At 38.0% G+C, this 26,548-nt stretch overlaps 2 protein-coding genes across 3 annotated transcripts in view; both read left to right on the top strand.

Moving 5' to 3' along the window:
• Positions 1 to 1,230: 1,230 nt before the first annotated feature.
• C10H18orf54 (chromosome 10 C18orf54 homolog) lies at positions 1,231 to 26,022 on the top strand. Of its 2 annotated transcripts, none has more exons than XR_016213992.1 (7): positions 1,231 to 1,513; positions 3,787 to 4,581; positions 4,901 to 5,055; positions 8,727 to 8,829; positions 10,036 to 10,167; positions 13,334 to 13,404; positions 22,653 to 26,022. XR_016213992.1 is itself a non-coding variant. In XM_017344190.4 (7 exons), exons 1-7 carry the CDS (start codon positions 1,231 to 1,233, stop codon positions 22,723 to 22,725), a joined length of 1,608 nt encoding a protein of 535 aa, XP_017199679.4. In that variant the 3' UTR covers positions 22,726 to 26,022. The 2 variants fall into 2 exon arrangements, 1 of the variants encoding a protein (XP_017199679.4); XM_017344190.4 differs by having other exon boundaries at positions 4,901 to 5,051.
• Positions 10,106 to 26,548, top strand: part of LOC115333218 (legumin J-like) — a 68,832-nt gene continuing 52,389 nt past the window's right edge. Inside the window, exons 1-2 of the mRNA XM_051851093.3 lie at positions 10,106 to 10,167; positions 13,334 to 13,404. The gene's annotated coding sequence lies outside the window, so the exon portion shown is untranslated. The remainder of the gene's footprint in view (positions 10,168 to 13,333; positions 13,405 to 26,548) is intronic.

The following is a 26,548-nucleotide window of genomic DNA, read 5'->3' as shown; positions in this document are numbered from 1 at the left end:
AAGGTAGACAAGAATTCTATCAATTTTGGTAGTAGGAAAATAGTAGGGGATACACTGATCGATTTTCAGATTATTTAAATTTTGAAGAGAGGTTACCCGAATCTGTTTAACGTATGAATTGAAAATAGAAGTTGTACCCAAAGTGAAGATTAGGAAATAATGAACAGTATTGTTTTAGGAAGGGGACATACTCCTAGCTCATTTTATGATAAAACTTGTGGTTTTTTTCTTTACAGATAAACAAAATATTTTATTTTCTCCAGTCTTTTTTGGGGAAAAGGGTTAGCTAAAGTTACATGTTGGCATCTCTGCCTGCCTTCCCATGATGCGTCTTCCCGTGATGCGTCTTCCCGTGATGCGTCTGTTGCATCCAGGACCACGACTCAAAAGGTGATAGAAGGCCAGAGAATGCTCCTTGTTCTGCCTTGAACCTCGTTTGGAGGTACTGAGACTGTCTTTTCCGCTCTAGAACAGAGTTTTTCCACTCTTCTGCCCTCCTTTTCTCAGACAGACCTTCCCAACCACAGGTATCATTTTTGGTTTTTCTCTTCTCCCTAGTTTATGGGCATCTCTTGCCCCACTTATGTTGTATTTCTTTTTATAGGGCAGCCCACACTCATGCATGAATGTGTGTTTATTCCCTGGCTGCCAGATCAACTTTGTTCCTATTTGAGCAGGTGTGCACATACACACAGAATAAGATATTCTCCATTGTTCCTTCTTTTTCTGATGTTTCAACTAATGGCTTAAAAAGACTTTACTGAGCAGCTACTGTTTGCAAGTACAAGGTGATAGGCTTACCATTATAAAACTAGTCTGTGCAGGGGAGTGTTAGGTATTGTGATGTCATAGAATATCTCACTGTAAGAGAAAAAGACTCATCAGTAGTTTTTAAGACTTTTGCTAAAAAGTGAGTACTCTTTCCTTGGTACTTTCCATGTATATGCTCATGAAAATATTTGTATCCTTCCAGGCACATAGTGGGTGCTCAATAAATGTTTTCTGAATTGTTGATGAAGGGATAATAATAATAAAAAGCTCTAAAATGCCTAAAAGGCAGTGTCTCTTATAAATAATAGATTTTATTTATTAACATTTTAGAAGTTTATGTGTTTATTATTTTCTCTGCAGATGGTCAATATTCCCTTAACTTGGTATCTTAACCTTTTATTTTTGTTTTACAGTTGTTTTTAAGGGGAATGAATAGAAATAACCCATTTTGAGGAAGCCATGGCAAAATCAAACACAAAACACAGGGTTTGTTCTCGGGGATCTTCCGTCTCTTCTCTCCTGGCAAGCTGCAGCCTGCGTGGTAGTAATTCCTCTAACTCTGATGGCTCATTTCAGTTTAAGAATAAGCTGTACAGTTCTGCTTCTCAGGCTCTGCAGGCCTATATTGATGATTTTGAACTAAGTCAGACACATCCAGATGCAAGTGCTGGGGAGATGGACATTGGTAAAGGTTTCACTAATATGCGACAGTTTTCCAGCAGTATTTATAAACCAGACAAGGGTATGCATTTATTTATATTTTATTTTTTCCTATAATTTGAAACATTTGAGAGATGTGCTTTAGTCTTTTAAAGCATGACATGTTTTGATATTTTGGAGTACAAATAACTTAAGTAATACAAATAACATTGAAATCTGAATATTTTTGTAAGATGATGGTATAATTGCCTAGTTCCTAGGAATTTTCATATTTATCCATTTTGGAACTTTTTTTTTTTTGTTAGAGGGAGAGATGGAGGGAGGGAGGGAGAGAAAGAATCATCCATTTGCTAACTCACTCCCCAAATGGGTGCAAAGGCCAGGGTTGGGTCAGGCCAAAGTCAGGAGCCTAGAACTCCATCTGGGTCTGCCATATGCGTGGCAGGGGCCTGAGTACTTGGGGCATTTATCCTGATTGTTATGTGTGTTAGCAGGGTGCTGGATTGGAAATGGAACAGCAGAGACTTGAACTGGTGCTCCTTTAGGATGCTGGCAGTGGCTTAACACACTGTACCACAACACACCCTCTCTTTTGAGCATGAAGAAGGAGCTTGTCCTAAACCTTCAAGACATTTTACTACAGCTAATGGAAAGAGCATTGACTTGCTGATTATTTCTTTCATTAACCAACCTAATGACTTTAAACAAGTTCCACCTTTTTGAGTTTATACTTGCTCAATTCCACTTGATGGTGTAGGACTATGTTAGCCTTTTTGATCTGTATTCTGTTGAACGATAATATTTACAAAATTGTTATTTGTCTTTGATAAGCTCTTCCATGAGAATTTTGAAGAATGTAATTGTTTATAAGCCATTCAATATTTTTTCCCTAAGAATATGGGTTGAGTTTTAAAAATTGTCTACTTTAAAAGGTTTATTGGGAGCTGGCATTGTAATGCGGTAAATTAATCCTCCACCTGCATTGCCAGCATCCAATATGGGTACTGGTTCTAGTCCCAGCTATTCTTTTTCTGATCCAGATGTCTACTATGGCCTGGGAAAGCAATAGAAGGTGGCCCAGGCACTTGAGTCCCTGCACCCACGTGAAAGACCTGGAAGAAGTTCCTGGCTACTGGCTTCTGATCAGCACAGTTCCAGCTGTTGTGGCCATTTAGGGAGTGAACCAGCGGATGGAAGACCTTTCTCTCTGTCTCTCCCTCTCACTCTCTGTAATTCTACCTCTCAAATAAATAAATAAAAATCTTTTAAAAAATTTATTGTATCTAAAAGAGACAAATTTCCTATCCCCTGGTTTGTTCTTCTATCTGCTCATTCACTTCCCAAATGCCCACAACATCCAGGATTGGACCAGGCTGAAACCAGGAGCCAGAAACTGTATCTAGACCTTCCATATCGGTAGTAGGGACCCAAATACTTCAGTCATAATCTACTGGTTTCCAGGCAGTTGGAATTGGAAGCAGAGTAAGAACTTGAAAGTAGATATGCTGATATGAAATGTGGACACCTTAGGTATTATCTCAACTGCTCTGCCATATGCCTTCCCAGCCAGTTAGCACTTCATGGAACATTTAAAGAATAGGTCTAGCCGGCGCCGTGGCTCACTAGGCTAATCCTCCGCCTTGCGGCGCCAGCACACTGGGTTCTAGTCCCAGTCGGGGTGCCGGATTCTGTCCCGGTTGCCCCTCTTCCAGGCCAGCTCTCTGCTGTGGCCAGGGAGTGCAGTGGAGGATGGCCCAGGTGCTTGGGCCCTGCACCCCATGGGAGACCAGGATAAGTACCTGGCTCCTGCCATCGGATCGGCGCGGTGCGCCGTTTGCAGCGTGCTGGCCGCGGCGGCCATTGGTCTAGGTAAAGGTTTGTATTCTAACTCCTAGAGGTGACAACTAGTGAATTAGTGCAGCTGGTCTCTGTAAATACCAGGCCATTGCAAAATTAGGTGAGACAGCAAATTATTTTTCCAATTATTTGATAGCATCTTTTTTCTGTGCTGAAGCCAACGTTGACTGACCAACATCAATGTGATTATATTGGTGTATCAGATATATCTAAATGAAAAAAGTTGAAGCAGTAAGTTAAAGAACACAGGAAAATTTAGGAAATTAGAGAAAAATGTGGAGATTCATATTTTATTAATCTATAATATATTTATTAATAAAACATTTTATTAACCTATACCTCTTGTATTTTAATCAATGCATTAGTGAGGATAAGGGAAAAGTGGCAAAAATATTAAGTTTTTAATTTTTTTAAAGTTCTTAACTCTTTAGTGTTAAATATTATGAAGTATTTATGTATGATCAAGGAAGATAAACAGACCTGTGCTTTGTTTTTCAGCTTTTGAAAATCTTGATCACATAAAGCACTCAAACTCCTTAAACTTAGGTAATAGAAGAGAGACTTTTAATGACATAGACTCTGTTAGCCTAACAACCGATGATCTATTAAAACTTCCAGCAGATGGATCATTGGCTTTCACTTCCGTCCGACCAGGTCACCGAGTAGGCAAGAAAAACAAGAAATGCATTGGAAGACTGGGTTCACTGAACACTGAACAGAATCCAAATCTCCAAGAATCCTCCACTACCATGGGCAAGGATAACTTAGTCACTCCTGTTATATACACATATAAAAATGGCAAACAATGTGGTAGGCTAAAAAACCCAAAACTTGTGAATAGAACTAATAAATGCATTTATGAATCATCTTTGTCTTTTTCCAAGAAATCGTCTTTGAAGGACAGTTCAGAACACAGCGCTGAAAAGAATTATCCAAGATGGCTCACAAGTCAGAAATCTGATCTTAATGTTTCAGGGATAACTAGTATACCTGATTCCAAATACCCAGTCTGGCTCCACAATCAAGACTTGCTACCTGATGCAAATAGTCTAAGAGTTTATAGAACATTTGAAGAAGATCAATGTTCCCCTAGACATAGTTATCAGGCACAAAGAACTTCTCGGCTTATGAATAAGTCAGATTGTTTTGAATATTCTTTTGAACCCTCAAACTTTTCAGATTCCTTCAATGTTGATAAAGGATTAGTTAATAAATACAAATGTGATTCTGAAAACAGCCAATGTCAATGTGAAAATCCACTTCTCCCAGGACAAACCAAAAAGCCATTCAGTGGTAATACTTTGTTTTTAGTTTTTCAGTTTTATTTTTTTTTTAAACCAAAGGAAGAACTATAATTTGATCCTGTATCTAGGAATTTTTGTTTTATTTTTGATGTAGTGATCTCTTTTTAGAATAGTTATGATCTTCATTTATGTATTATCACTTTATACTTAAAATATCTTGTTTGCTTGAAATGGCATTTTAAAATAAGTTAGTTACTAATGTGTGCATATTCCAAATTACATGATTTCTTGTTAACTTTGTGAGATTTTGTTATGCTTTGCTCTTATTTTTTTTTTCTTAGAGTTTTAATATAGTCTTTCAAAATTAGGTGACAAAATTGAATTGCTTATCCTGAAGGCCAAGAGAAATCTAGAGCAGTGCACTGAAGAATCACCAAGGTCCATGGAAAAGGATGACAGTCCTTGCTCATTAGATAAACTTGAAGCAGAAAGATCATGGGATAATATTCCTGTTCCTTTGTAAGTAAGTGACAATGGGAAAACATTAGTTTTCCAGATGAAAAGTACCATGTGAACAATAGATATATTTTTAAAACAGCTTAATTGTAATTAACTGTGATAATAACGTTGTAATTCCAAAGAACATAGCTTCAGGCTTGCCTTAAGTTGATTTTTTTAAAAAGATTTATTTATTTATTTATTTGAAAGAGAGGAGAGAGAGAGGTCTCCCATCTGCTGGTTCATTCCCCAATTGGCTGCAATGGCCTGAGCTGAGCTGATCTGAAGCCAGGAGCCAGGAACTTCTTTTGGGTCTCCCATGTGGATGCAGGGGCCCAAGTACTTGGGCCATCTTCTTTTGCTTTCCCAGGCCATAGCAGACAGCTGGATCGGAAGTGATGCAGCCAGGACTTGAACCGGTACCAATGTGGGATGACAGCACTGCAGGCAGCGGCTTTACGCGCTACGCCACAGTGCTGGCTCTGCATTTTTCTTTTGTTACCACAAGATGGAATAGTGTTTCATAACCTTAGGTACTCATTAACTTCTGTCTTTATTATATGTTTATTTTATATGTTCTCTATAAAATACTGATTTATATCTTAATATGAAAGAGTAGAACGAAAGCACTTTTTTTGCAAGAAGAATGTTATGAAATTATTGTATATTTTACTCTAAGCTCTACCCTTGTTTCTTTCCATATATTAGAGTTATCCATTACTTCTCATTTACATTTCACCTTCTCTTGAGTTGTTACTATCCTTAAATGATGATGCATTTTCTTATGTGGTCTATTGTTAAATTTTTGTACTTTCGGATATTGTTTTCATTTGCATGCTTAATGTTACTATGATACAGTTTATCAGAATCATTTAAAAGCTCACTTACATAGCTTATAATGTATGTAGGAGTTAGAACTGGTCGCTTACATAGGAGAGTTTAAATCTTATAGCTATTATTTGTGCTTACCAGAAATACATCATGGTAACTCCAGATTCATGCCATAGGCTCTGATAATTGCCTTCAGTTGTCTTAATAATTTTAAAGTTGTTGTATTCTTTCTTGATTACTTCCCAAGTTGAATATCTCTTCACTGAGTGTATACACTGGCTGTAGTTCCTGTTTGACATCCTGTCTGCCAGTTTCTTGATGTGAGATGTTATGCAAGTTATTTCACTTAACTTTGGAGATAGAGAAATAATAGCTATTTTGGGGTTATAACAAAGACTCAATTGATTAGAAAATGAATATAAAGCTCTTAGGACAGTTTCTGACTAGGGTGAATTCTCTTATAAATTGTAATAGTGATGATAACTATCCAGAATATCTTATTTTCTCTTTTTAGCTTCATTTCTCAAGTTATTTTTTTTAAAGATTATTTATTTGAAAGGCAGAATTACAGAGAGGCAGAGGCAGAGAGAGAGAGATGGGGGAGGAGATAGAGAGAGAGGGAGGGAGAAAGGGAGAGAGGGATCTTGCATTCGCTGTTTGACTCCCTAGATGGCTGCAGTGGCAGGAGCTGCACTGATCCGAAGCCAAGAGCCAGGAGCTTCTTCTGGGTCTCCCACGCGGCTGCAGTGGCCCAAGGAGTTGGGCCATCTTCTGTTTCCCCAGGCCATAGCAGAGAGCTGGATCAGAAGTGGAGCAGCTGGGACTCAAACCAGTACCCATATGGGATTCTGGCACTGCAGGAAGCAGTTTTACCTGCTACGCCACAGTGCTGGTCCCTCAAATTATTTTAACATTGTCTTTTTTTCTTTTTTTATAACTTGGGTTATGAACTCATTCAGTGCTTAATTCCTCCCATTTTTATTTCTGAATTTCATTTTTATATCAGTTGGCCTGTGTAAAGTATCATAGCCTCAGTATTTTTAATTGGACCCAAAATGAGTGAACAAGTAATACCCAAGTTATATCAGAAATGTATGTGTAAAGTTTTTGAATGCATTTAATATATGTTGTAATTAAATGATATAACTTGTGGTTTATATAATAAATATTATCAGTGGTTTGGACCAGTACCTTGTATACAGTAGTTCTCTTTTAGAAGATGGCATTCACATTGTGCTAGACGTGTTTGTAGATAAAACTAATGATGGACTGCTAAGTCTCAGTTTGAGACTTACAAATTGTCAGTTTGTCATTGGGTTGAAACAAAATTGATTAGAAAGTACTAGCTGTGGTATTCTGAAAGGTAGAACCAGATAATTGCTTTTTAAAGAATGTTTTATTGGGTGCTGGTGCTGTGGCATAGCGGGTAAAGCCGCTGCCTGCAGTGCCGCCATCCATATGGGCGCTAGTTTGAGTCCTGGCTGCTCCACTTCCTATCCAGGTCTCTGCTGTGGCCTGGGAAAGCAGTAGAAAATGACTCAAGAACCTGCATGGAAAGACCCGTAGGGAGCTCCTGGCTCCTGGCTTCGGCTTGGCGCGGCTCCGGCCATTGTGGCCAATCGGGGAGTGAACCAGCATATAGAAGATCTCGCTCTCTCTCTCTCTCTCTCTCTCACTCTCTCTGCCTCTCCTTCTCTGTGTAACTCTGACTCTCAACTAGAGAAATAAATCTTAAAAAAAAGAATGTTTTATTATGAAAAATTTCTGTTAATACACAAGTAGAAGAATAGTATAGTGAACCCCTAAGTATGGACCCTTCTCCTATCTTGAACAGTCAGGTAAATGCTTTGTGATATCAGTGGGTAGATATATATACTGTTGATGAAGAATGAGGGAAAAGAATATCTGGAGTGAGAAAAAGCATATAAGTTACACCTCAAGTTTGTTAAAAAAAGAAGTGGTGCTTATTAAGAATAAACAATTAGCATTGTGACATTTAAATGTTATAAAAGTATTAGTATCTGAGTTCTTGAGTAACAAACACTTTACATTGTTACATAAGAGAGAGACTGAATTTATGTCTGTGATTAATAGAATTTGATTTGGGGAACATTTGATTTTTGCCTAGGATTTCCATTCCTCTACTACTCCTTGTGTATCAGTGAAGTAATATTTATTGACAAGTCTATTAAATGTACCAGTACATAAAGACTTAATTCAATTAATTTTTGTAGTACCTCTGCAAGATAAGTGGGACTACAAATGTAGACATTGACGTTCATCTAAATAAATTACTTGAGGTAACATACTGAATGGAACTGGGATTGATCCTAAGGACTTTAATTTCAAAATTAATCATTTTTCCAATATGATCTGTTTTATGTTAATACCAGTTTTGGAGAGGAAGTCTGTCCTGTTGGCTTGGAGTGAGAGAACATGTAATTGTCATTCCAGTGGAAACTCTTAGGAGTTCATGGAGGTTTTTTCTTTGTTTTGTTTTGTTTAATTATCATTGGCTCACTAACGGTGTTTAATTGAAAAAATGTATTACTTATTTGAAACGAGTAGGTTTTGGGGCATAGTCTGTAGTTGATGGCTGGCTTGTTTGGTTGAGGACTGGTATCTTGTTTCTTTATAGTTATACTTTTAACGTTGAGAGAAAAGCAAGGAGGTAGATAGGGATGGATTCTGGTGTCACTTTAGGGAGAAGATGGGGTAATTGCCATGTAGCATTAAGACAATCATATCTATGATGATTTTTTTTCTTGGTAACCACTTGTATTTAAATGAAAATATTAAAATTATATACTGCTTTTTAGAAATGGAGAACTTAATTGCTGTCTTGTATCTTTAAATCCTGTGTAGCAAATCTCCTGTTCCTGTTAACTCTGAACATAGTCCTCCACAAAGTTCAAGGGCCAAGTGTGTTAATCACGTCCTTGAAGACTTCTTAAATGATGATGATCAGGTGGGTAAAGTTAAATCTTAACTTACTAAAAGAAGACTTAGGACTGTTATTTAGATATTTTTCAAAGACCTAGATCATTTCCCTAACACATATCCATAAATCTATCACTCCTTCTAGGATTATTGATAGTTTATTTTAGTATTCTAAAAACAAATAAATTGGGATTGAGTACTAGTTGTTTATTTTATTGTTGTGAAGTTTCTTGAGCTCCTTATATATTCTGAATATTAATCCTTTATTGGATATATCGTTTGCATTTATTTTCTCCTCTTCTGTCAGTCACCTCTTGATTTTTTTAATTGTTTCTTTTGCCATATAGAAGCTTCTTAGCTTGATGTAATCCCACTTGTTGGTTTCTGCTTTTATTGCCTGTGCTTCTGGGGTTTTATCCAAGAAATCTTTGCCTAGGCCAATGTCTTGCAGCATTTCCCCTTTGTTTTCTTCTAGTAATTTGATGGTTTCAGGTCCAAGTTTAGATCCTTGATCCATTGTGAGTTGATTTTTGAATAGGGCTTGAGGTAAGGGTTTTGAATCAAGCTTTGACATGTGGAAATCCAGTTTTCCCAACACATTTGTGGAAGTGACTGTCTTTTCTCCAGGGAATGTTGTTAGCTTGTTTGGTGAAGATTTGTTGATCGTAGGTGTGTGGGTTAATTTCTGGGGGTGGTTGTCTATAAATAACTTCACCTGGGTTCTGGGTATGAGAAGATGCTGAGTTACAATTTTTATTTCTTTAATTAATTTATTTGAAATGCAGAGAGGCAGAGACAGAGAGAAAAAGGAGGGGGAAAGATCTTCTATCTGCAGGTTTACTCCCCAAATAGTTGCAGTGGTCTAGGCTGGGCCAGGCCAAAGCCAGGAGCCAGAAACTCTGTCCTGGTCCCCTACATGGGTGGCAGTGACCCAAGCACTTGAGCCATCTTCTGCTGCCTTCCTAGGCACATTAGCAGGGAGCTGGATCCAAAACAGAGCAGTTGGAACTTGAACCAGCACTCTGATATGGAATGCTGGCATTGCAAATTGCAGTATAACCCACTGTGGCAAAACACCTGACCCTATAATTTTGATACTTTAAAATACTTTATTGACATGTATTGTTTGGAATTTTATATTAGTTTAATATTTGGGAAAATATTACAAAATAAAACCTTTTTTTTCTCCCAAATGTTAATGGTAACCTTCTACCATTATTTGTTTTTACTTTAGAGTTGTACCCTTTCTGGAGGCAAGCACCATGGTCCAGTTGAAGCACTGAAACAAATGTTATTTAATCTTCAAGCAGTACAAGAAAGTTTTAATCAGAATAAAAGTACCGAGCCGGAAGAAGAGATTAAGCAAGTAAGCACAAGCTTGATTTACTGATTGAGATCTGTGAGTTTGCATAAAGATTATTGCCTACATTAAGATTGCTTCCTACATAATTTTTTATAGCTACTTGTAGTCCTGTGTTAATAAATGTGCTCTGTCTCAAATGTAGAGTTAACAACTCTTTTTTTAAGAAAGTAACTTACATTTAATACTATTAGATATTTACAATTTTTTTTAGTTTGGCAATGATTGTTCTATTTAGTTTGTGATTATAAATCCAACTTCTTATTTAGATGTATGTTGCAATGACAATATGAAAGGATTTTTTTTAAAAGATTTATTTATTTATTATTTGAAAGAGTTACACAGAGAGGAGAGTCAGAGAGAGAGAGAGAGAGAGGTCTTCCATCTATGGTTCACTCCCCAATTGGCCGTTAGGGCCGGAGCTGCGCCGATCTGAAGCCAGAAGCTTCCTCCAGGTTTCCCACGTGGGTGCAGGGCCCAAGGACTTGGGCCATCCTCCACTGCCTTCACAGGCCATTAGCAGAGAGCTAGATCGGAAGAGGAGCAGCCGGGTCTCAAACTGGCACCCATATGGGATGCCGGTGCCTCAGGCCAGGGCATTAGCCCGCCGTGCCACAGTGCCGACCTCAGTATGAAAGGATTTTAAGAGTTTTTTTTTTTTCTGATCTAGAGAACTTTTTTTTAAAGTTTTTAATAATGAATGCATTTTTTCATAGATACAATTTTATGAATACAGTGGTTCTTTCCCCCATATGCATCCTCCCCCGCAACTCCCATCCCACCTCCTTCTCCCTTTCCCATCTCCTTCTTCATTATGGTTCATTTTTAGTTTGACTTTTTATACAGAGGACCAACTCTATGCTAAGCATAGACTTCAACAATTTGCACCCACGCACACACACAACATATAGAGTAGTTTGGGAACAAAATTTGCCTCGATTCTCATAGTAGAACTCATTAGGGACGGAGATCCTATATAGGGAGTAAGTACACAGTGACTTCTGTTGTTCCTTTAACAATTAACACTCTTATTTATGATGTCAGTGGTCACCCAAGGCTCTTGCCATGGGCTGCTAAGGCTATGGAAGCCTTCTGTGACCATAGACTCCATCGGTATTTGGACGTGGCCATAAGCAAAGTGGATGTTTTCTCCTCCCTTCAGAGAAGATATCCTTCTTTGATGACCCTTTCTTTCCACTGAGGTCTCACAGAGATCCTCTGTGTAGGATATTTTTTGCCACAGAATCTTGGCTTTCCATGCCTGAAATGCCCTCACAGGCCTTTCAGCAAGGCCTGGAAGCCTCAAGGGTTGATTCTAAGGTCAGAATGTTATTTACAGTGAATGTCATTCTAGGAGTCTGCAGTGTGGACTGCTTCCCATATTGGACTTTCCTTCTTTTTTAATTGTATTATTATTACCTGGCACTTGATGTTATTTATATGATTGCTTTTACACTTAAACCCATCTATTTGTTGACTTTTACATTTAATATGATCATTTTAACAGTTAAGATGGCATTTAAACCACCAATTTTTATGGGTTTGGAGTCCTGTGACGAGTTTTTAGGCTGTACCCTTAGAAGTAAATCTGTAGGACTGTATACAGAATTAAGAGTTGTTTTTTAATGTCCTGCAAAATTAATCTGTGTGGTACAACTTCTTGTAGCTATATTTGGGCAAGCCAAGAAAAGCTTTTCAACATTGAACTTCTCCATATGTATATATTTTCATATGAAATTTAATTTTATTACCATGTGTTTATTTGCTCTTCTGGACATAGTTTTATAAAGGTTTATTTTAGAATTTTTTAAAATTTGTGTATTTTTAGGAATTTGAAGATCTGATTCTGCTCTGCACTATTCTATAAGGGATAAATTTTCTTTTAAAAAATATAGTGTGAAAGAACATTTGAGAAGAGTTTATATTCTCCCAAGTCTGAGTGTATTTTTTAATTGTGCTACTTACTAATGGCAGCATTTATACAAATCACTTAATTTTTGTAGTTTCCTTTTCTTTATTAATTTATTTTTAATTTATTAAAATTACATACATTTTTGATGTAGAACATATTTTGAAATATGTGTATATTGTAGAATGGCTAAATCAAAGTAACTGACCTGTGTACCACATCACATACTTATTTGGGAATGAGAAAATAAAATCTACTCTTAGCGATTTTTCTAGTGTACAGTACATTGTTAATAACTATAGTCACTATGTTGTACCGTAGCTCTCTCAACTTACTCCTGCTAACTAAATTTTTTAGTGTTTGACCAATATATCCTTAACCACACACCACCCTCTCCCTGTTAGCCACAATTTTACTATTTGCAAGTTTGACTTTTTAGATTTCATGTAAGTGAGGTCCTGCAGTATTTGTCTTTATACCTGTCTTATTTCCCTTACCAGTTTCTTCTCTGTAATGAGGTTTTTGAGAAGGTAAACTGAGACAGATTACCTGAAGTATGGAGTCTAGGGCTTGGTACCTGGTAAAACACTCAATAAATGATAGCTCTTTATATAGTCATTGTTATTGTTTGGTATAGCTTTATGAAATTCAGTTTTCATTGTAATGAATAGATCAGCTCTTGGGAACTACCAAAGCCTATTCATTTAAACTGTATTTATTTTTTAAGATTTATTTATTTATTTGAAAGGCAGAGTTACAGAGAGGCAGAAGCATATGGAGAGAGGTCTTCCATTTGCTGGTTCACTCCCCAGGTGGCTGCAATGGCAGGAGCTGTGCTGATCTGAAGCCAGTATCCAGGAGCTTCTTATGGGTCTCCCACATGGATGCAGAGGCCCAAGGACTTGGGCCATATTCTACTGCTTTCCCAGGCCATAGCAGAGAGCTAGATCGATAGTGGAGCAGCTGGGACTCAAACTGGCGCCCATATGGGATTCTGGCACTGTAAGCAGAAGCTTTACCCGCTATGCCACAGTGCTGGCCCCAATATTCATATGTTTTACAAGAGTACTTTAGGACAACTGGAAGATGAATCTAAGTGAAAGTAGTTGTACTATTTTTAGAAAAAAAGAAAATAAAATTATTTAATGCTTCTTTGAAAATTATTTGCTAGAATCTGTAGAAGTACAGAAATGTTTTTACTATTCTTATCACATTTTAAATAACATTTTATAATTATATATTTTTTCATGTTTTTAATATTAGATTTCAGAAGAGGACTTCTCTACATTACAGTTGAAGGAAAGTATGATTCCCATTACAAAGTCACTTCAAAAGTAAGTATTCTTTACTAATATGTATACAAATCTACCATAGCCATTCCTTTGACTGAAATCAGGTAATTCTAAGAGTAGATATGTATTAGTCATATTTAAGCCATTTTCAAGTGTATAGTTCCATGGAGTTGACAGCATTGACATGCTGTACAACCATCACATCTATCACCAGAGCATTTTCTTTTTTTAAATCATTTTAAAATTTATATGAGGGAAACAGATTTCAAGTATTTCATATGTACAGTTTTAAGAACATAATGATACTTCCCACCCTAGCCTCCCTCCCTGCCTCAGTTCTACCCTCCCTTCTTCCTTTCTTATTTTTGCAATGGCATACTTTCAGTTTACTTGAAGCTTAACCTTCCACTAAATGAAGAAGTCAACAAGCAGTTGAAAAACCAGTGTTCCTCAGGAGTATAGATAAGGACTATAAACAATAATCAAATCTCAAGATGTCAGTTTCATTCCTTTTTTTTTGTACTCTGTATATTAGTTACCACAAATCAGGAAAAGTAGAATCTTTTTGGGTCTAGCTTATTTCACTAAGCATAATGATCTCTCTTGCATCCATTCTGTTGCTAAAGACAGAATTTCACTATTTTTTTATGGCTGAGTAGTATTCCGTTGTGAGAATATACTACATTTTCTTTATTCAGTTGTCAGCTGATGAACATTTGGGTTGATTTGATATCTTAGCTATTGGGAATTGAGCTGCTATAAATATGGTGGTACAGTTAACTCTTTAATGTGCTGGTTTCATTTCCTTTGGGTAAATTCCAAGGAATGGAATAGCTGAGTTATATGGTAGATTATTTTCATATTTCTGAGGAATCACCATATCATCTTCCATAATGATTATACTAAGTTACATTTTATTAGGGTACTTTTTCACCACATCTCCCCCAGCATTTGTTATTTTTTGATTTTTGCATGATAGCCATTATAACTGGGGGGAGGTGAAACCTCATGGTAGTTTTTTTTGCATTTCCCCGATGGCTGGCAGTCCTGAGCATCTTTTCATCTATTGACCATTTGTATTTCATCCTTTGAAAAATGCCTGTTCTTAGCTCGTTTCTTAACTGGATTGTTTGTTTTATTGTTGTTTAGTTTCTTGAGCTCCTTATATATCCTGGATTTTAATCCTTTATCAGATGTATAGTTTGCAAATGTTTTCTCCAATTTTATCAGTTGCCTTGTTACTTTGTTGAGTGTTTCCTTTGCTATGCAGAAGCTTGTTAGCTTGATGTAATCCCATTTGTCTATTTTTGCCTTTATTGCCTGTTCTTCTGGGGTCTTAACCAAGAAGTCATTGCTGATGCCAACATCTTGCAGTGTTTCCCTGATGTTTTACTTTAGTAATTTGATGATTTCAGGTCCTAGGTTTAGATCCCTGATCCATTGTGAGTTTTGTGTAGAATGTAAGGTAGGGATCTTACTTCATGCATCTGCACGCAGAGCTACAATTTTCCCAACACCGTTTGTTAAAGAGACTGTCCATTCTCTACAGAGTGATTTTAGCTTTTTGTCAAGATTAATTGGTTGTGTATGTGTGGTTTAATATCTGGTGTCTTTAATCAGTTCTGTTGGTCCATGTATCTGTTCTTGTGCCCAAACCAGACTGTTTTGATTATAACTCCCTGTAATACATCTTGAAAGATAGTATTGTGATGCTTCCAGCATTCTTTTTGTTTTTCTAAGATTTATTTTATTTGAAAGGCAGAGTTACAGAGAGGGAGAAATAGAGGAATCTTCCATCCACTGGTTCAATCCCCAAATGGCCGCAAAAATCAGGGCTGAGTCAGGCCTAAGCTAGGAGCTAGGAGCTTTATCCAGGTCTCCCACTTGGGTGCAGAGGCCCAAGGACCTTGAGCCATCTTCTGCTGCTTTCTCAGTAGCATTATCAGGAAGCTGGATCAGATATGGAGCAGCCGGGACTTGAATTGACTGCCATATGGGATGCTGGTATTGCACATGGCAGCTTAATCCATTACACCACAATGTCAGCCCATCCAGCTTTATTATTTAAGATTGCTTTAGCTATTGAGTCTCTTGTGATTTCATATGAATTTTTTTTTAAAGATTTATTTATTTACTTGAGAGGTAAAGTTACTCAAAGAGAAAGAGACTCAGAGAGGTCTTCCATCTACTGATTCACTCCTCAAATGGCCGCAAAGGCCAGAGGCCAGAGCTGCGCAGATCTGAAGCCAGGGGCCTGGAGCTTCTTCTGGGTCTCCCATGTGGGTTCAGGGGCTCAAAGACTTTTGCCATCTTCCACTGCTTTCCCAGGCCGTAGCAAGGAGCTGGATCAGAAGTGAAGCAGGCAGAACTTGAAACAGTGCCCTTATAGGATGCCGGCACCACAGACTGGAGGCTTAACCTAATATGCCATAGTGCTGGCCCCTTTATATTGTCTTTCTTAGATGTGAGAACATCTTTGGTATTTTGATTGGAATTGTATTAAATCTGTAAATTGCTTTGAATAATATGGACATTTTGATGATGCTAACTCATCTAATCCATGAACATGGAAGATTTTTTCATCTTTTTCCCTGTCATTTTCTATTTCTTTCCTTAATGTTTTGTAATTTTCATTTTAGTGATTTTTTTCACACCTTTGGTTAAATTTATCCCAAAATATTTAATTTTTTGTAACGATTGTGAATGGGACTAATCTTAGAAGTGCTTTCTCAGCCATGGCATTGTTTATGTATACAAACGTTGTTAACTTTTGTGTGTTGATTTTGTATCGTGCAACTTTGCCAAACTCTCTTCTGAGTTCCAGTGGAGTCTTTCAGTTCCCCTAGGTATAGAGTTATATCATCGCAAACAAGGATAATTTGACTTGACTTCCTCCTTTCCCATTTGTTTCCCTTTGATTTCTTTTTCTTTTTTTTCAGAAGGCTTTTTTTTTTTGACTGGCAGAGTGGACAGTGAGAGAGAGAGACAGAGAGAAAGGTCTTCTTTTTCTGTTGGTTCACCCCCCCCAATGGCTCCTGCAGCCGGCACACCATGCTGATCCGAAGTCAGGAGCCAGGTGCTTCTCCTGGTCTCCCACGTGGGTGTAGGGCCCAAGCACTTGGCCATCCTCCACTGCCTTCCCGGGCCACAGCAGAGAGCTGGCCTGGAAGAGGGGCAACCGGGACAGAATCTGGCACCCCGACTGGGACTAGAACCCCGTGTGCTGGTGCTGCAGGTGGAGGATTAGCCTATTGAGCTGCAGCGCCGGCTCATATGTACAGCTTTTAGGAATATAGTGGTTCTTCCCCCCATTCCCACTCTCCCACCCCCACTCCCATCCCATCTCCTACTTCCTCTCCCATTTCATTCTTCATTAAGAATCATTTTTAATTGACTTCATTCCCTTTGATTTATTTTTCTTGTCTTGGCCAAAATGTCCAGAACTATATTGAATAGTAATGATGAGAGTGGGTATCCTTGTCTTATTCCGGATCTTAGTGGAAATGCTTCCTGCTTTTCCCCATTCATATGTTCCTTTGATTGTTTTGGGGTATGTTTCTTTTCTTTTTTTTTAAAGATTTATTTACTTATTTGAAAGTCAGTTACACAGAGAAGTGAGAGAGAGAGAGAGCTCTTCCATATGTTGTTTCACTCCCCAATTGGCCGCAATGGCTGGAGCTGCACCGATCTGAAGCCAAGGGCCAGGAGCTTCTTCTGGGTCTCCTGTGAGTGCGGAGGCCCAAGGACTTGGGCTATATTCCACTGCTAACCCAGGCCATAGTAGAGAGCTGGATGGGAAGTGGAGCAGCCAGGTCTCGAACTGCTGATCATATGGGATGCCAGTGCTTCAGGCCAGGGCGTTAACCCACTGAGCCACAGAGCCAGCCTGAGTCATGTTTCTTCTACATCCAATTTGCTTAAGATTTTTATCATGAAAGAATGCTCTGTTTTATCAAATGCTTTCTCTGCATCTATTGAAATAATCATATAGGTTTTGTTCTTTAATTTATTTCCCTTGTTACCAGGCACCTTGTTTGGGTGAGGGAAGGCAGTAACGTGCTGTCCTTTCATAGGGTTATGTGGGTATCCTGCCCTCTTACTACTAAAGGATGGACTCTGGTTAGTGAAGATCATAAGGTTCTCTCTCAGGCAATATTACCAGTGGCACAACTGCTGCAAGTTCCTTTAACCTCACTCCGAGAAGATGGCTTTCCCACCAGCCACTGACTGCGGGGCTTGCTAACAGTGTACTGCTTGCTCTGCTGTGTGGTTATACTGTCCCTGTTGGTCCACAGAGTCTCTCTTCTCTCTGTAGACTTTCCACTGCAAACTTCTCCCCTGTTCTGGTATCTTTCCGTGGTCAAAATCATATAATTTTTCCTGTCCAGCTGTCTTGGATCTCCCTAATTTCATTTTTATAAAATTAATTATGTTTTTATTTGTGAAGCAGAGAGATACAGAGTGCTCCCATCTGGTGGTTCATTCCTCAGTTGCCTGCAAAAGTCCTGAGCCGTGGCCAAAACTGGGATCTGGGAATTCAGTCTAGGTCTCCCACATGGATGGCAGCAACACAACTAGTTATCATTACTGCTGCCTCCCAGGATCTGTACTAGAAGGAATCTGGGGTCAGGAGCCAGAGGCAGCTATTAAACCAGGGCACTATGATGTGAGATTTGATGTCTCAACTGCTAGGCCACATGCTCAACCTTACTTCAGTTTTTAAGGTGAATGACAACTCAGTGTTGTAACACTACCCTTAAATTGATATTTTCCCTAGTTGCCTGCTTTTCCACTTTTTTAGAGAAGAAAATGAAGGATAATTCCTTCCACAATTTTAACCATGTTTTTTTTACATATGTGGGGAGCAACCCGGACTGGACTGAGTTACTGGAATTAAGACTTATTCTATGCATCTGCTCTCCCACAATGTGGCGCTGGGAGAGGAGCGTACAGCTTCTACCCAGCTGCCTCTTACCAACTTGATAAGCTGAAAGAGCTGCTCCTGATTGGAGGAGAGCAGCGTACTCGGCGTGTGGGCAGCCGAGTTAGGATTGGCGGAGGAGGACTATAAAGGAGGAGAGAGACGGCATGCACCAGGAACATCTAAGGGGAACACCTGTGCAGCCCCCGAGAGAGCCGGCCGGCGGTGTGCCGCTCCCCCGCGGAAGTGGGGAATGTGGCAGGGGGAACCGCCCTTCCACGGAGGTGGAAGGGGTCAGCAGCAAACCCGGGAAGAACCAGCAGCAAACCCGGGGAGGGCCGAGCAGACGAAAGAACAGCGCAGGGTCCTGTGTCGTTCCTCCACGAAGAGGGGGAGCGACAACATATACTTTTGAAATAGCAGTCATTGTCAGATAGCTACTTCCCTAGGTAGATTGTTTCAGTCTAAGCAAGGTAGATAGAGATGAAATGATGTATAACCAATGTGGAGGATCTATTTTTCCCATTATTCTGCATACCTTTTCTTCCCTTCTCTTTCATCCTGTACCCTTCCCTCCTCTCCTGGCATTGTTTTCAAAAGCATAGAATAAATTACATGGGAGTAGAAAGATCTTTTATATTGAATCACAGTTAGGAAAACAATACAAATTTTGGTGTGATAATATGTATTTCTTTAGCGATGCATTTTAAAAATAAGACAGTACATTTAAGATGTAAGCAAGTTAAAATACATTTTGTAAAACCATCAATTTGGAGGTTTTCTGTATAGCTAAACTGTGGAGTGGTCTTTTGTTTGTTTGTTTTCTTAAAGATTTATTTATTTGAAAGAGTTAGAGAGTGACGAGTTTCTGTCCACTGATTTACACCTAGAAGGCTGCAACGGCCAGGGCTGGCCCATGCCAAAACCAGGAGCCAGGAGCTTCATCTGGGTCTCTCGCATGGGTGTCAAAGGCTCATGCATTTGGCCATCTTCCAGTGCTTTTCCTAGGCTCTTAGTAGGAAGCTTGTTGGGAAGTGGAGCAAATTGCACCCAATGGGATGCTGGCATTGCAGGCGAAAGCTTTATCTGCTCTGCCACAATGCCAGCCCCTTTACTTACCTCTTTCCTCCTGTGGATCAACATTTAGAGAAACGGATTTTTGGGAAGCATGAATGTCTGGGTTATCAGTGAGACCTAACTGTTTTCTGGATGAATAGTTTGCAGAAAGTTGGCTAATAGGTGGCCATTTATATCACGTGCATTTCTAGACAATAGAAAGAGTAATATCACAAGTGTTCCAGTAAATTTAATAACTCTTATGGGGCCAGCGCTGTGGCACTGTGGGCTAAGGCCCTGGCCTGCAGCGCTGGCATCCTATATGGGCGCCGGTTCAAGTCCTGGCTGCTCCACTTCCGATTCAGCTCTCTGCTAAGGCCTGGGAATGCAGTAGAAGATGGCCCAAGTGATTGGGCCCATGCACCCACGTGGGAGACCCGGAAGAAGCTCCTGGCTAATGGCTTCAGATCAGCTTAGCTCTGGCTGTTGCGGCCATTTGGAGAGTGACCCACTGGATGGAAGACCTCTCTCTCTCTCTTTCTCTCTGACTTTACCTCTCCATGTGACTCTGTCTTTCAAATAAATAAAATAAGTCTTAAAAAAATAACTCTTACAATATTATAACTTTTAATTTTGAAATAATCATGAGTATAAAAAGATACTTTGAGATAATTTTGCAGTGACTATAAATGATATAAAAATATCTGAATTCTGTGGAATATAAAATCACAGATATTGATCTGTTTATATTCATAATGGAAGGAAACTAACTTACAGAGAGTGACTGGTGAAAATAAAAATACTGGGGCTGGCACTGTGGTGTAATAGGTTAGGCCTCCTCTTGCAGCACCTGCATCCTATTTGGGCATCTATTCAAATCCCAGCTGTTCCACTTCCAATCCAGTTCCCAAGCAGCGGAAGATGGCCCAAGTCCTTGAGCCCCTGCACCCATGTGGGAGACCTGAAAGAAACTGGGCTTCTGGCTTCAGCTCAGCCCCCTTGTGGCCATTTGGGGAGTGAACCAGCAAATTGAAGACCTCTCTGCCTCTTCCTCTGCCTCTTTCCAATGCTGCTTTTCAAATAGATAAATAAATTTTAAAAACAAACAAAAATACCATCTTCTCCTTCAATTTCACACACCCTCTAAATCCAAAGAATCTATGTCTCCATGGATTATAACCCTTTCTCTTGGGACTTGTAATTAATAAAAGTAGGGCTCTAGTCACTTGCCCTTTTCTTTATCTTGAATCACAGATAAATAACAATCCTGAAAAGAAAGTAAGGCCAAAGTGTATGTAAAAATTATCTTTTCTTCTGGTAACTGTCTCTTTCAGAGGAAAATATTCTTTAGGGAAAGAGATATTACTATCGGACATAGAAATGATACTTTTTAAAATTGTTAGTTGTTATACCTCTAATTGTGATGAGTTTTCATTTAGAAAATGAAAGTAAAGATCTCAAAAATTAACTGAAGTTTCCAAAAAAGGTAGACAAATCCAGATTCTTCTCTCATTACATCTGAGTTAAAAAATATCCAAGAAGTACAGAGAAATAGCTATACCTACAATAATTAACATTACTGGCATTCTCTTATCTCCTTGTTCTGGGTAAAGTGGAAAATGTATTTTATTTAATATACATTTATTGAGCCTTTACTGAACAAGATGTCTTCAAAAAGTTCATGGAAGGTCCGGCGCTGTGGCATAGAGGGTAAAGCTGCTGCCTGCAGTGACGGCATCCCATATGTGTGCCGGTTGATCCCAGCTGCTCCACTTCCAACCCAGCTCTGTGCTATAGTCTGGGAAAACAGTGGAAGATGGCCCAAGTCCTCGAGCCCCTGCACCCACTTGGGAGACCCGGAAGAAGCTCCTGGCTTTGGATTGGTGCAGCTCTGGCCATTGCGGCCGATTGGGGAGTGAACTGGCAGATGGAAGACCTCTCTCTCTCTCTCTCTTTGCCTCTGCCTCTCTGTAACTCTGCCTTTCAAATAAATAAATAAATCTTTAAAAAAATTTATGTAAAATGCATGTTATGAAAAAAGTATGCATGAATTTCAGATTTTTTTGCACCAAAAATGTAATTTTAATTAATTCCATTTTCCACAAACTTTTAAAAGTACCCCTCCCATGTTAGAGACAATAGGGTATTATAATCACTACTTCTCAATTTATAAATGGAAATTACTAACATTAGAGGTAACCATGAACATCCTAAGTATTATCTTTTTTTCTTAGTATCTCTTATTTATAAAGATCTGAAATAGGATTGATTAATTGACATTTTCTTGGGTGGCTTCCAAGGAGCTGAAAGATATGGGAGAGAATAACTAGAAGGATATGTTTGGGAGGAAGCTTGAAAAGTTAAGGGCCTATCCCTGGTTTGTTTGAGGAATGATTTATTTTTTTCCACTGAGACCTGGTATGCAATCCTGGCTTTGTTACAGAAAAATCAGGTGTTAGTATAATATCCTTTATTCAACCTTATTGGAGAAGTCAGAAGTGTGACTGACTCTTGAGTGCTCTTTAAAATAATTTCTTAAAGTTCTCTTGAGTGTAAATGCTAAAGATGGATTTCATATTTCGTTTCTTAAGTGATATATACACAACACACTCAAAGAAGAGGTTATTATTTCATAGAGCTGTGAGGAGAATTACATGGAAAAAATGTTTTCAGTGTGATATCAATGATAATTATTATTGTTTCTTATTAGGATTCTTGACTGAGAAACTTAAAAGCTTGAATGTCAAAAATATAATTTTCTGGGGCTGGCACTGTGGCTCATTTGGTTAATCCTCTGCCTATGGCACCGGGATCCCATATGGGTGCCAGGTTCTGGTCCTGGTTGCTCCTCTTCCAGTCCAGCTCTCTGCTGTGGCCTGGGAAGGCAGTGGAGGATGGCCCAAGTGCTTGGGCCCTGCACCCGCATGGGAGACCAGGAAGAAGCACTTGGCTCCTGGCTTTGGATTGGCGCAGTGCCGGCTATAGCGGCCATTTGGGGGGTGAACCAACGGAAGGAAGACCTTTCTCTCTGTCTCTTTCTCTGTCTATAACTCTACCTGTCAAATAAAAAAAATATAATTTTCTAAGTAAATGTTTATAGAACTGTAGAAAAATTATTTTAACTTTCAGCTATTCAGATCTCAAGGTTGTTTAAGAGGTGATTTTCAAAATTTTGTATTTATATTATTCTGTAAGTTAGTTTCTCGTACTTTCTTTGAAATTAATAAGCAATGTAACTGCCATTTCTTATTGTCTCCATTGGCTGTTCAGTCCTTAATATTGTTTTACAATGTGTTTTGTACTTTTTATGAAGGGCCTTACATCATTTATCTCGCCTGAGAGACCTGGTTGATGATACCAGTGGGAAACAGTCACCGAAAATGTGAAGAGGAAAATAAATCTCACTATAATAAATAGTCACCACAGAACAAATATGTGTTTTTTTCTATTACCTAACCTGACTATATAATAATATGCTGTACATTATTCTGTGCTTTGTTCCAGTATTATATATTTTAAAAAACTAAACTTGAAAATGGCCATAGGTTTTGTGAGCTATCCTCATTTTGTACCAAAATATTTGTATACTGAAGTCTTACTTCAGGTCAACAAATGTTTAATATCCAAAGATGGATTATGCGTGTTCTTGAAACCTACCTGGACTTAACCTTCAGCATCTCATCATTTTGTCATCTGGTGCTGGATCATTAAGAAACATTCTGATCTCTGTCTCAGTTCTCTTAAGTAAAATTTTTTTCATAGACTTTCAAGCAGATTAAGGAATATCAAAATAGTTGTGATTCTCTCATCCATATGGAAGTCTGTTACTTCTAAGTTTTCATAGATATTTAAGATAATGTTTTTGCAAACGACATGAATTTAACCTTGGGTGATGCTATGATATCTCCTCACTGAGTTAATACTTTAATTATGTGTAAGATAATCTCAATAATACATGACATTTTAGGAATCATTCTTGGGGGAGATATTTGAAAATTTATTTTGATATTTCCCAGATATTAGTTTAGATATTAAACTAAAATATCTAAACTAATTGTTTATGAAATAAAATGAATATGGAAAATCTAAAAGCAACCATTTTAAAGCTGTTTTGTAAGGGTCCAACTTTTTAAATCCACCTGTAGTCTTTTTGTAAAAGTTATTTTTATTTGAAATGCAGAGTTAGAGGGAGAGGCAGAGAGGGATCTTCCACACGTTGGTTCACTCCCCAGATGTCCGCAACTGGCAAGGCTAGACCAGACTGAAGCCAGGAGCTTCATCAGGGTCTCCTTCATTGGTGGCAGGGATTCAAGTACTTGGGCTGCTTCTGCTGCTTTTCCAGGCATATTAGTAGGGAGCTGGATCAGAAGTGGAATATCCAGGACATAAACCTGTACCCACGTGGGATGCTGGCATTCCATGTGGCAGCTTAATCCACTATGCCACATTGCCAGCCCTGTTTGTAGTCTTTAATGTTTGTCATTAGCTGGAATTGAACAGAGTTCTATAATTTAGCAGTTTCTACCAAGGAGGTATTCTTTCTTTCCTTTTTTAAAGATTTTGTTTATTTGGAAGAGTAGAGCTAGAAGAAGAGAGAGACAGAGAGAGAAAGAGATATCTTCTATCCGCTGACCTGCTCCCCAAGTAACTCCAACAGCCAGGTTTGGACCAGGCTAAAGCCAGAAGCCAGAAACTCCATGTAGGTCTCCCATGTGGGTGACAGAGGTCCAAGTATGTAGGCCCTCCTTTGCTACCTTCCCAGGCATATAAGCAAGAAGTTAGTTGGGAAGCAGAGCAGCCAGGACTTTGGCACTCTGGTATGAAATGCTGGTGTCATGAGTGGTATCTTAATGTGCTGTACCACAACACTGGCCCCAAGTATTATTTCTGATAAGTGGGGGGCATCTTTACGAAAAAAAAACTCTAAAATTTAAGTCATAAAGCATTGCTGATACAACATATTAAAATATTTTTAAAAAGCCTGATGAAATTTAATAATTGTATGTTACATGTATGTATATATATATTTTCTGAACTAACGCTCCTGTATATTTCTGTTAAAAAGATTAGAATTAATTTTGATAAAATTAAATCCTTTTTAAGTAAAAAACTAAACCTTTCCATATTTAACACAAAAAGGAAAATTAATGCTCTACTGGTAGATGTTATCAGATTTCTTAAAGCATTAGTTAAACCGTAACATTTTAGAACAGAGGGTGTTTCTAGAAATGGGAGCTATAGCCAGGTCAGTGCCATTCAGACTCACTACGGCATCACTTTCTGGAGATGCTACCCAGACACCAGATACACTACGTGTAGTCAACATAGAACTAATATGCAATTGTTACCTCATGTCCTCGTCTTCTTGGCCGCCTTTAGAATTTGTCTAAGAGTGAATTTTACTTGGCCTGGAATATGGCTCACCCAGATCTACCTGATGTTTACTCACTCGAAAGCTACATTTTTAAAAGTCATACATACTTTAATCCTCAAAGTAAGTCTTGATTTAGTTGTACAAGCTGTTTGCTGTAAAGCAGACCACATTCAGTAAAACAGAATGTCAGTGGTGAAAAAAGCAAACAAATTTTGCTAAGTGCCTGTTAAACTACCCAGAACAATATTGTAAAAACCTTACTGGTCAAGAATTAAATAAATAAATAAATAAATGCAGTGTCCATTCCACCATGTTTAACATATCCTATAACAGAGGTATTAAATGGCGGTTTAATTATCTGAAAAAATATTCTTTGACCCAAGGTGCTTAGGAATTAATATTCAACAGTAAATCTGTTTAGCAAAGATGCTGCCATTTGGTAAGGTGTTAATTTGTAGTATTTATGTGTGTGTGTGTATTTTGTGAAAGTTAATTCAGAAAATCTAAGGGATAAGTGTTTTAGAAATTCTCTAAAGAAGTAATTTAATTACATGGTTAATATCAAGATTTTTTCCTTGAGGTTTCTGGGTGGAGGCAATAATGTAGACTGCTAAGTTGAGAACTTGAAGCTGATAATGAGAGCAATTAATTAAAAAATTGCATTGGGGTTGTAAATTGTATCTACCATTGCTCTCTTAGGTGTAATGAGAAAATGTTATATAGAAAAAGTTAAGAAATTTTAATAATGTGTTTTAAATTCTTAATTGTGAAAAATATATAACAAAAACTTAATTACAAAAATTATGAGATCAAGTGTGATCATTATGTGGCATCAAGACTGAAATGTATTGTCTCTACTATCAATAAGAATTCTTTCAATTTTTTATGACATTCCATTTCAGCTTCATTGATGTTTTTACCCAAATTGAGTAATTATGTCTTCTTGGGTTCATTTTTGGTATATATCTCTGTTGTTTCTTGTCAAAATTTATAAATACGGGGTGTATTTTGATATTGTTTTGTATGTAATAGCTTATGATGATTTATTTTTAAATTACATGTAGTTATAACAAAATGCTTCCCAAAGATATATCATGAAAAGATTCCTTATTTTCTCCTGTGTTTTGAATACATGGAATTCCTTTTGTAGATTTGTCTTTGTTTTTTTTTGTCCCACTTGTCACTCTTCAGTGTATCCCATAAAACCTATTTGTTGGAGTGCTATAAAGCTATGAATTTGTCAAAGTCCAGTAATATAGAAGAAGCCAAAAGAAGCAAAAGGCCAATAAAATTGATAATTTCTTAACAATTTAAGTTTCTTCAAATGTACAAGTCTGTCTCTCTGTTCTATGTGTAGATTGGATATTTCAAATCTTGTATGTTGAATTGGGTTTCAGTTTCTGTCATTCAGTGACTGAGGGTAAAGTTAGGTCTAACCAGAGTACAATTATAGCAGGTTATTATGATTATCCTTCATTCACTTTCTTCCCTTTTTTTCCTTTCTCACATACATCCTTAATATTGTTTTTTTCTTATTTATTTCCAAATTGCTGTAGCCATATTGCTTTACTTAGATTTTCCCAAACTTTCCATGTATTTTTTGCCTTTGTGTATATTATTATCATACTTTAAATGTGGGCTTAGTATCCCTTATTTGAAAGGCTTGGGACTAGAGCATTTCAGATTTTGGAATTTTTTGGTTTTTGGAATATTTGCCTAGACTTTACTATTTAAACATCCCTAATCTGAAATCTGAAATGCTGAAATACTCCAAAATCCCAAAGTTTTTGAGTATTTTGTTGGCATTCAGATTTTTAGATTAGATATGCATAACT

This window comes from Oryctolagus cuniculus, chromosome 10 (assembly GCF_051225735.1).
Source record: "Oryctolagus cuniculus isolate XC-2025 breed Fujian yellow rabbit chromosome 10, ASM5122573v1, whole genome shotgun sequence".
Lineage (NCBI taxonomy): Eukaryota > Metazoa > Chordata > Mammalia > Lagomorpha > Leporidae > Oryctolagus > Oryctolagus cuniculus.
Note: the sequence above shows the minus strand (reverse complement) of the source record. Positions and strands in the feature narration are given on the sequence as shown.

Excerpts from the sequence above, each read along its gene's own strand:
- C10H18orf54 (XM_017344190.4), top strand. The coding sequence starts at position 1,231 with ATGGCAAAATCAAACACAAAACACAGGGTTTGTTCTCGGGGATCTTCC. Across the intron at positions 5,052-8,726 it reads GATAATATTCCTGTTCCTTT|CAAATCTCCTGTTCCTGTTA; the intron begins GTAAGTAAGTGA and ends AATCCTGTGTAG. Across the intron at positions 10,168-13,333 it reads CGGAAGAAGAGATTAAGCAA|ATTTCAGAAGAGGACTTCTC; the intron begins GTAAGCACAAGC and ends TTTTAATATTAG.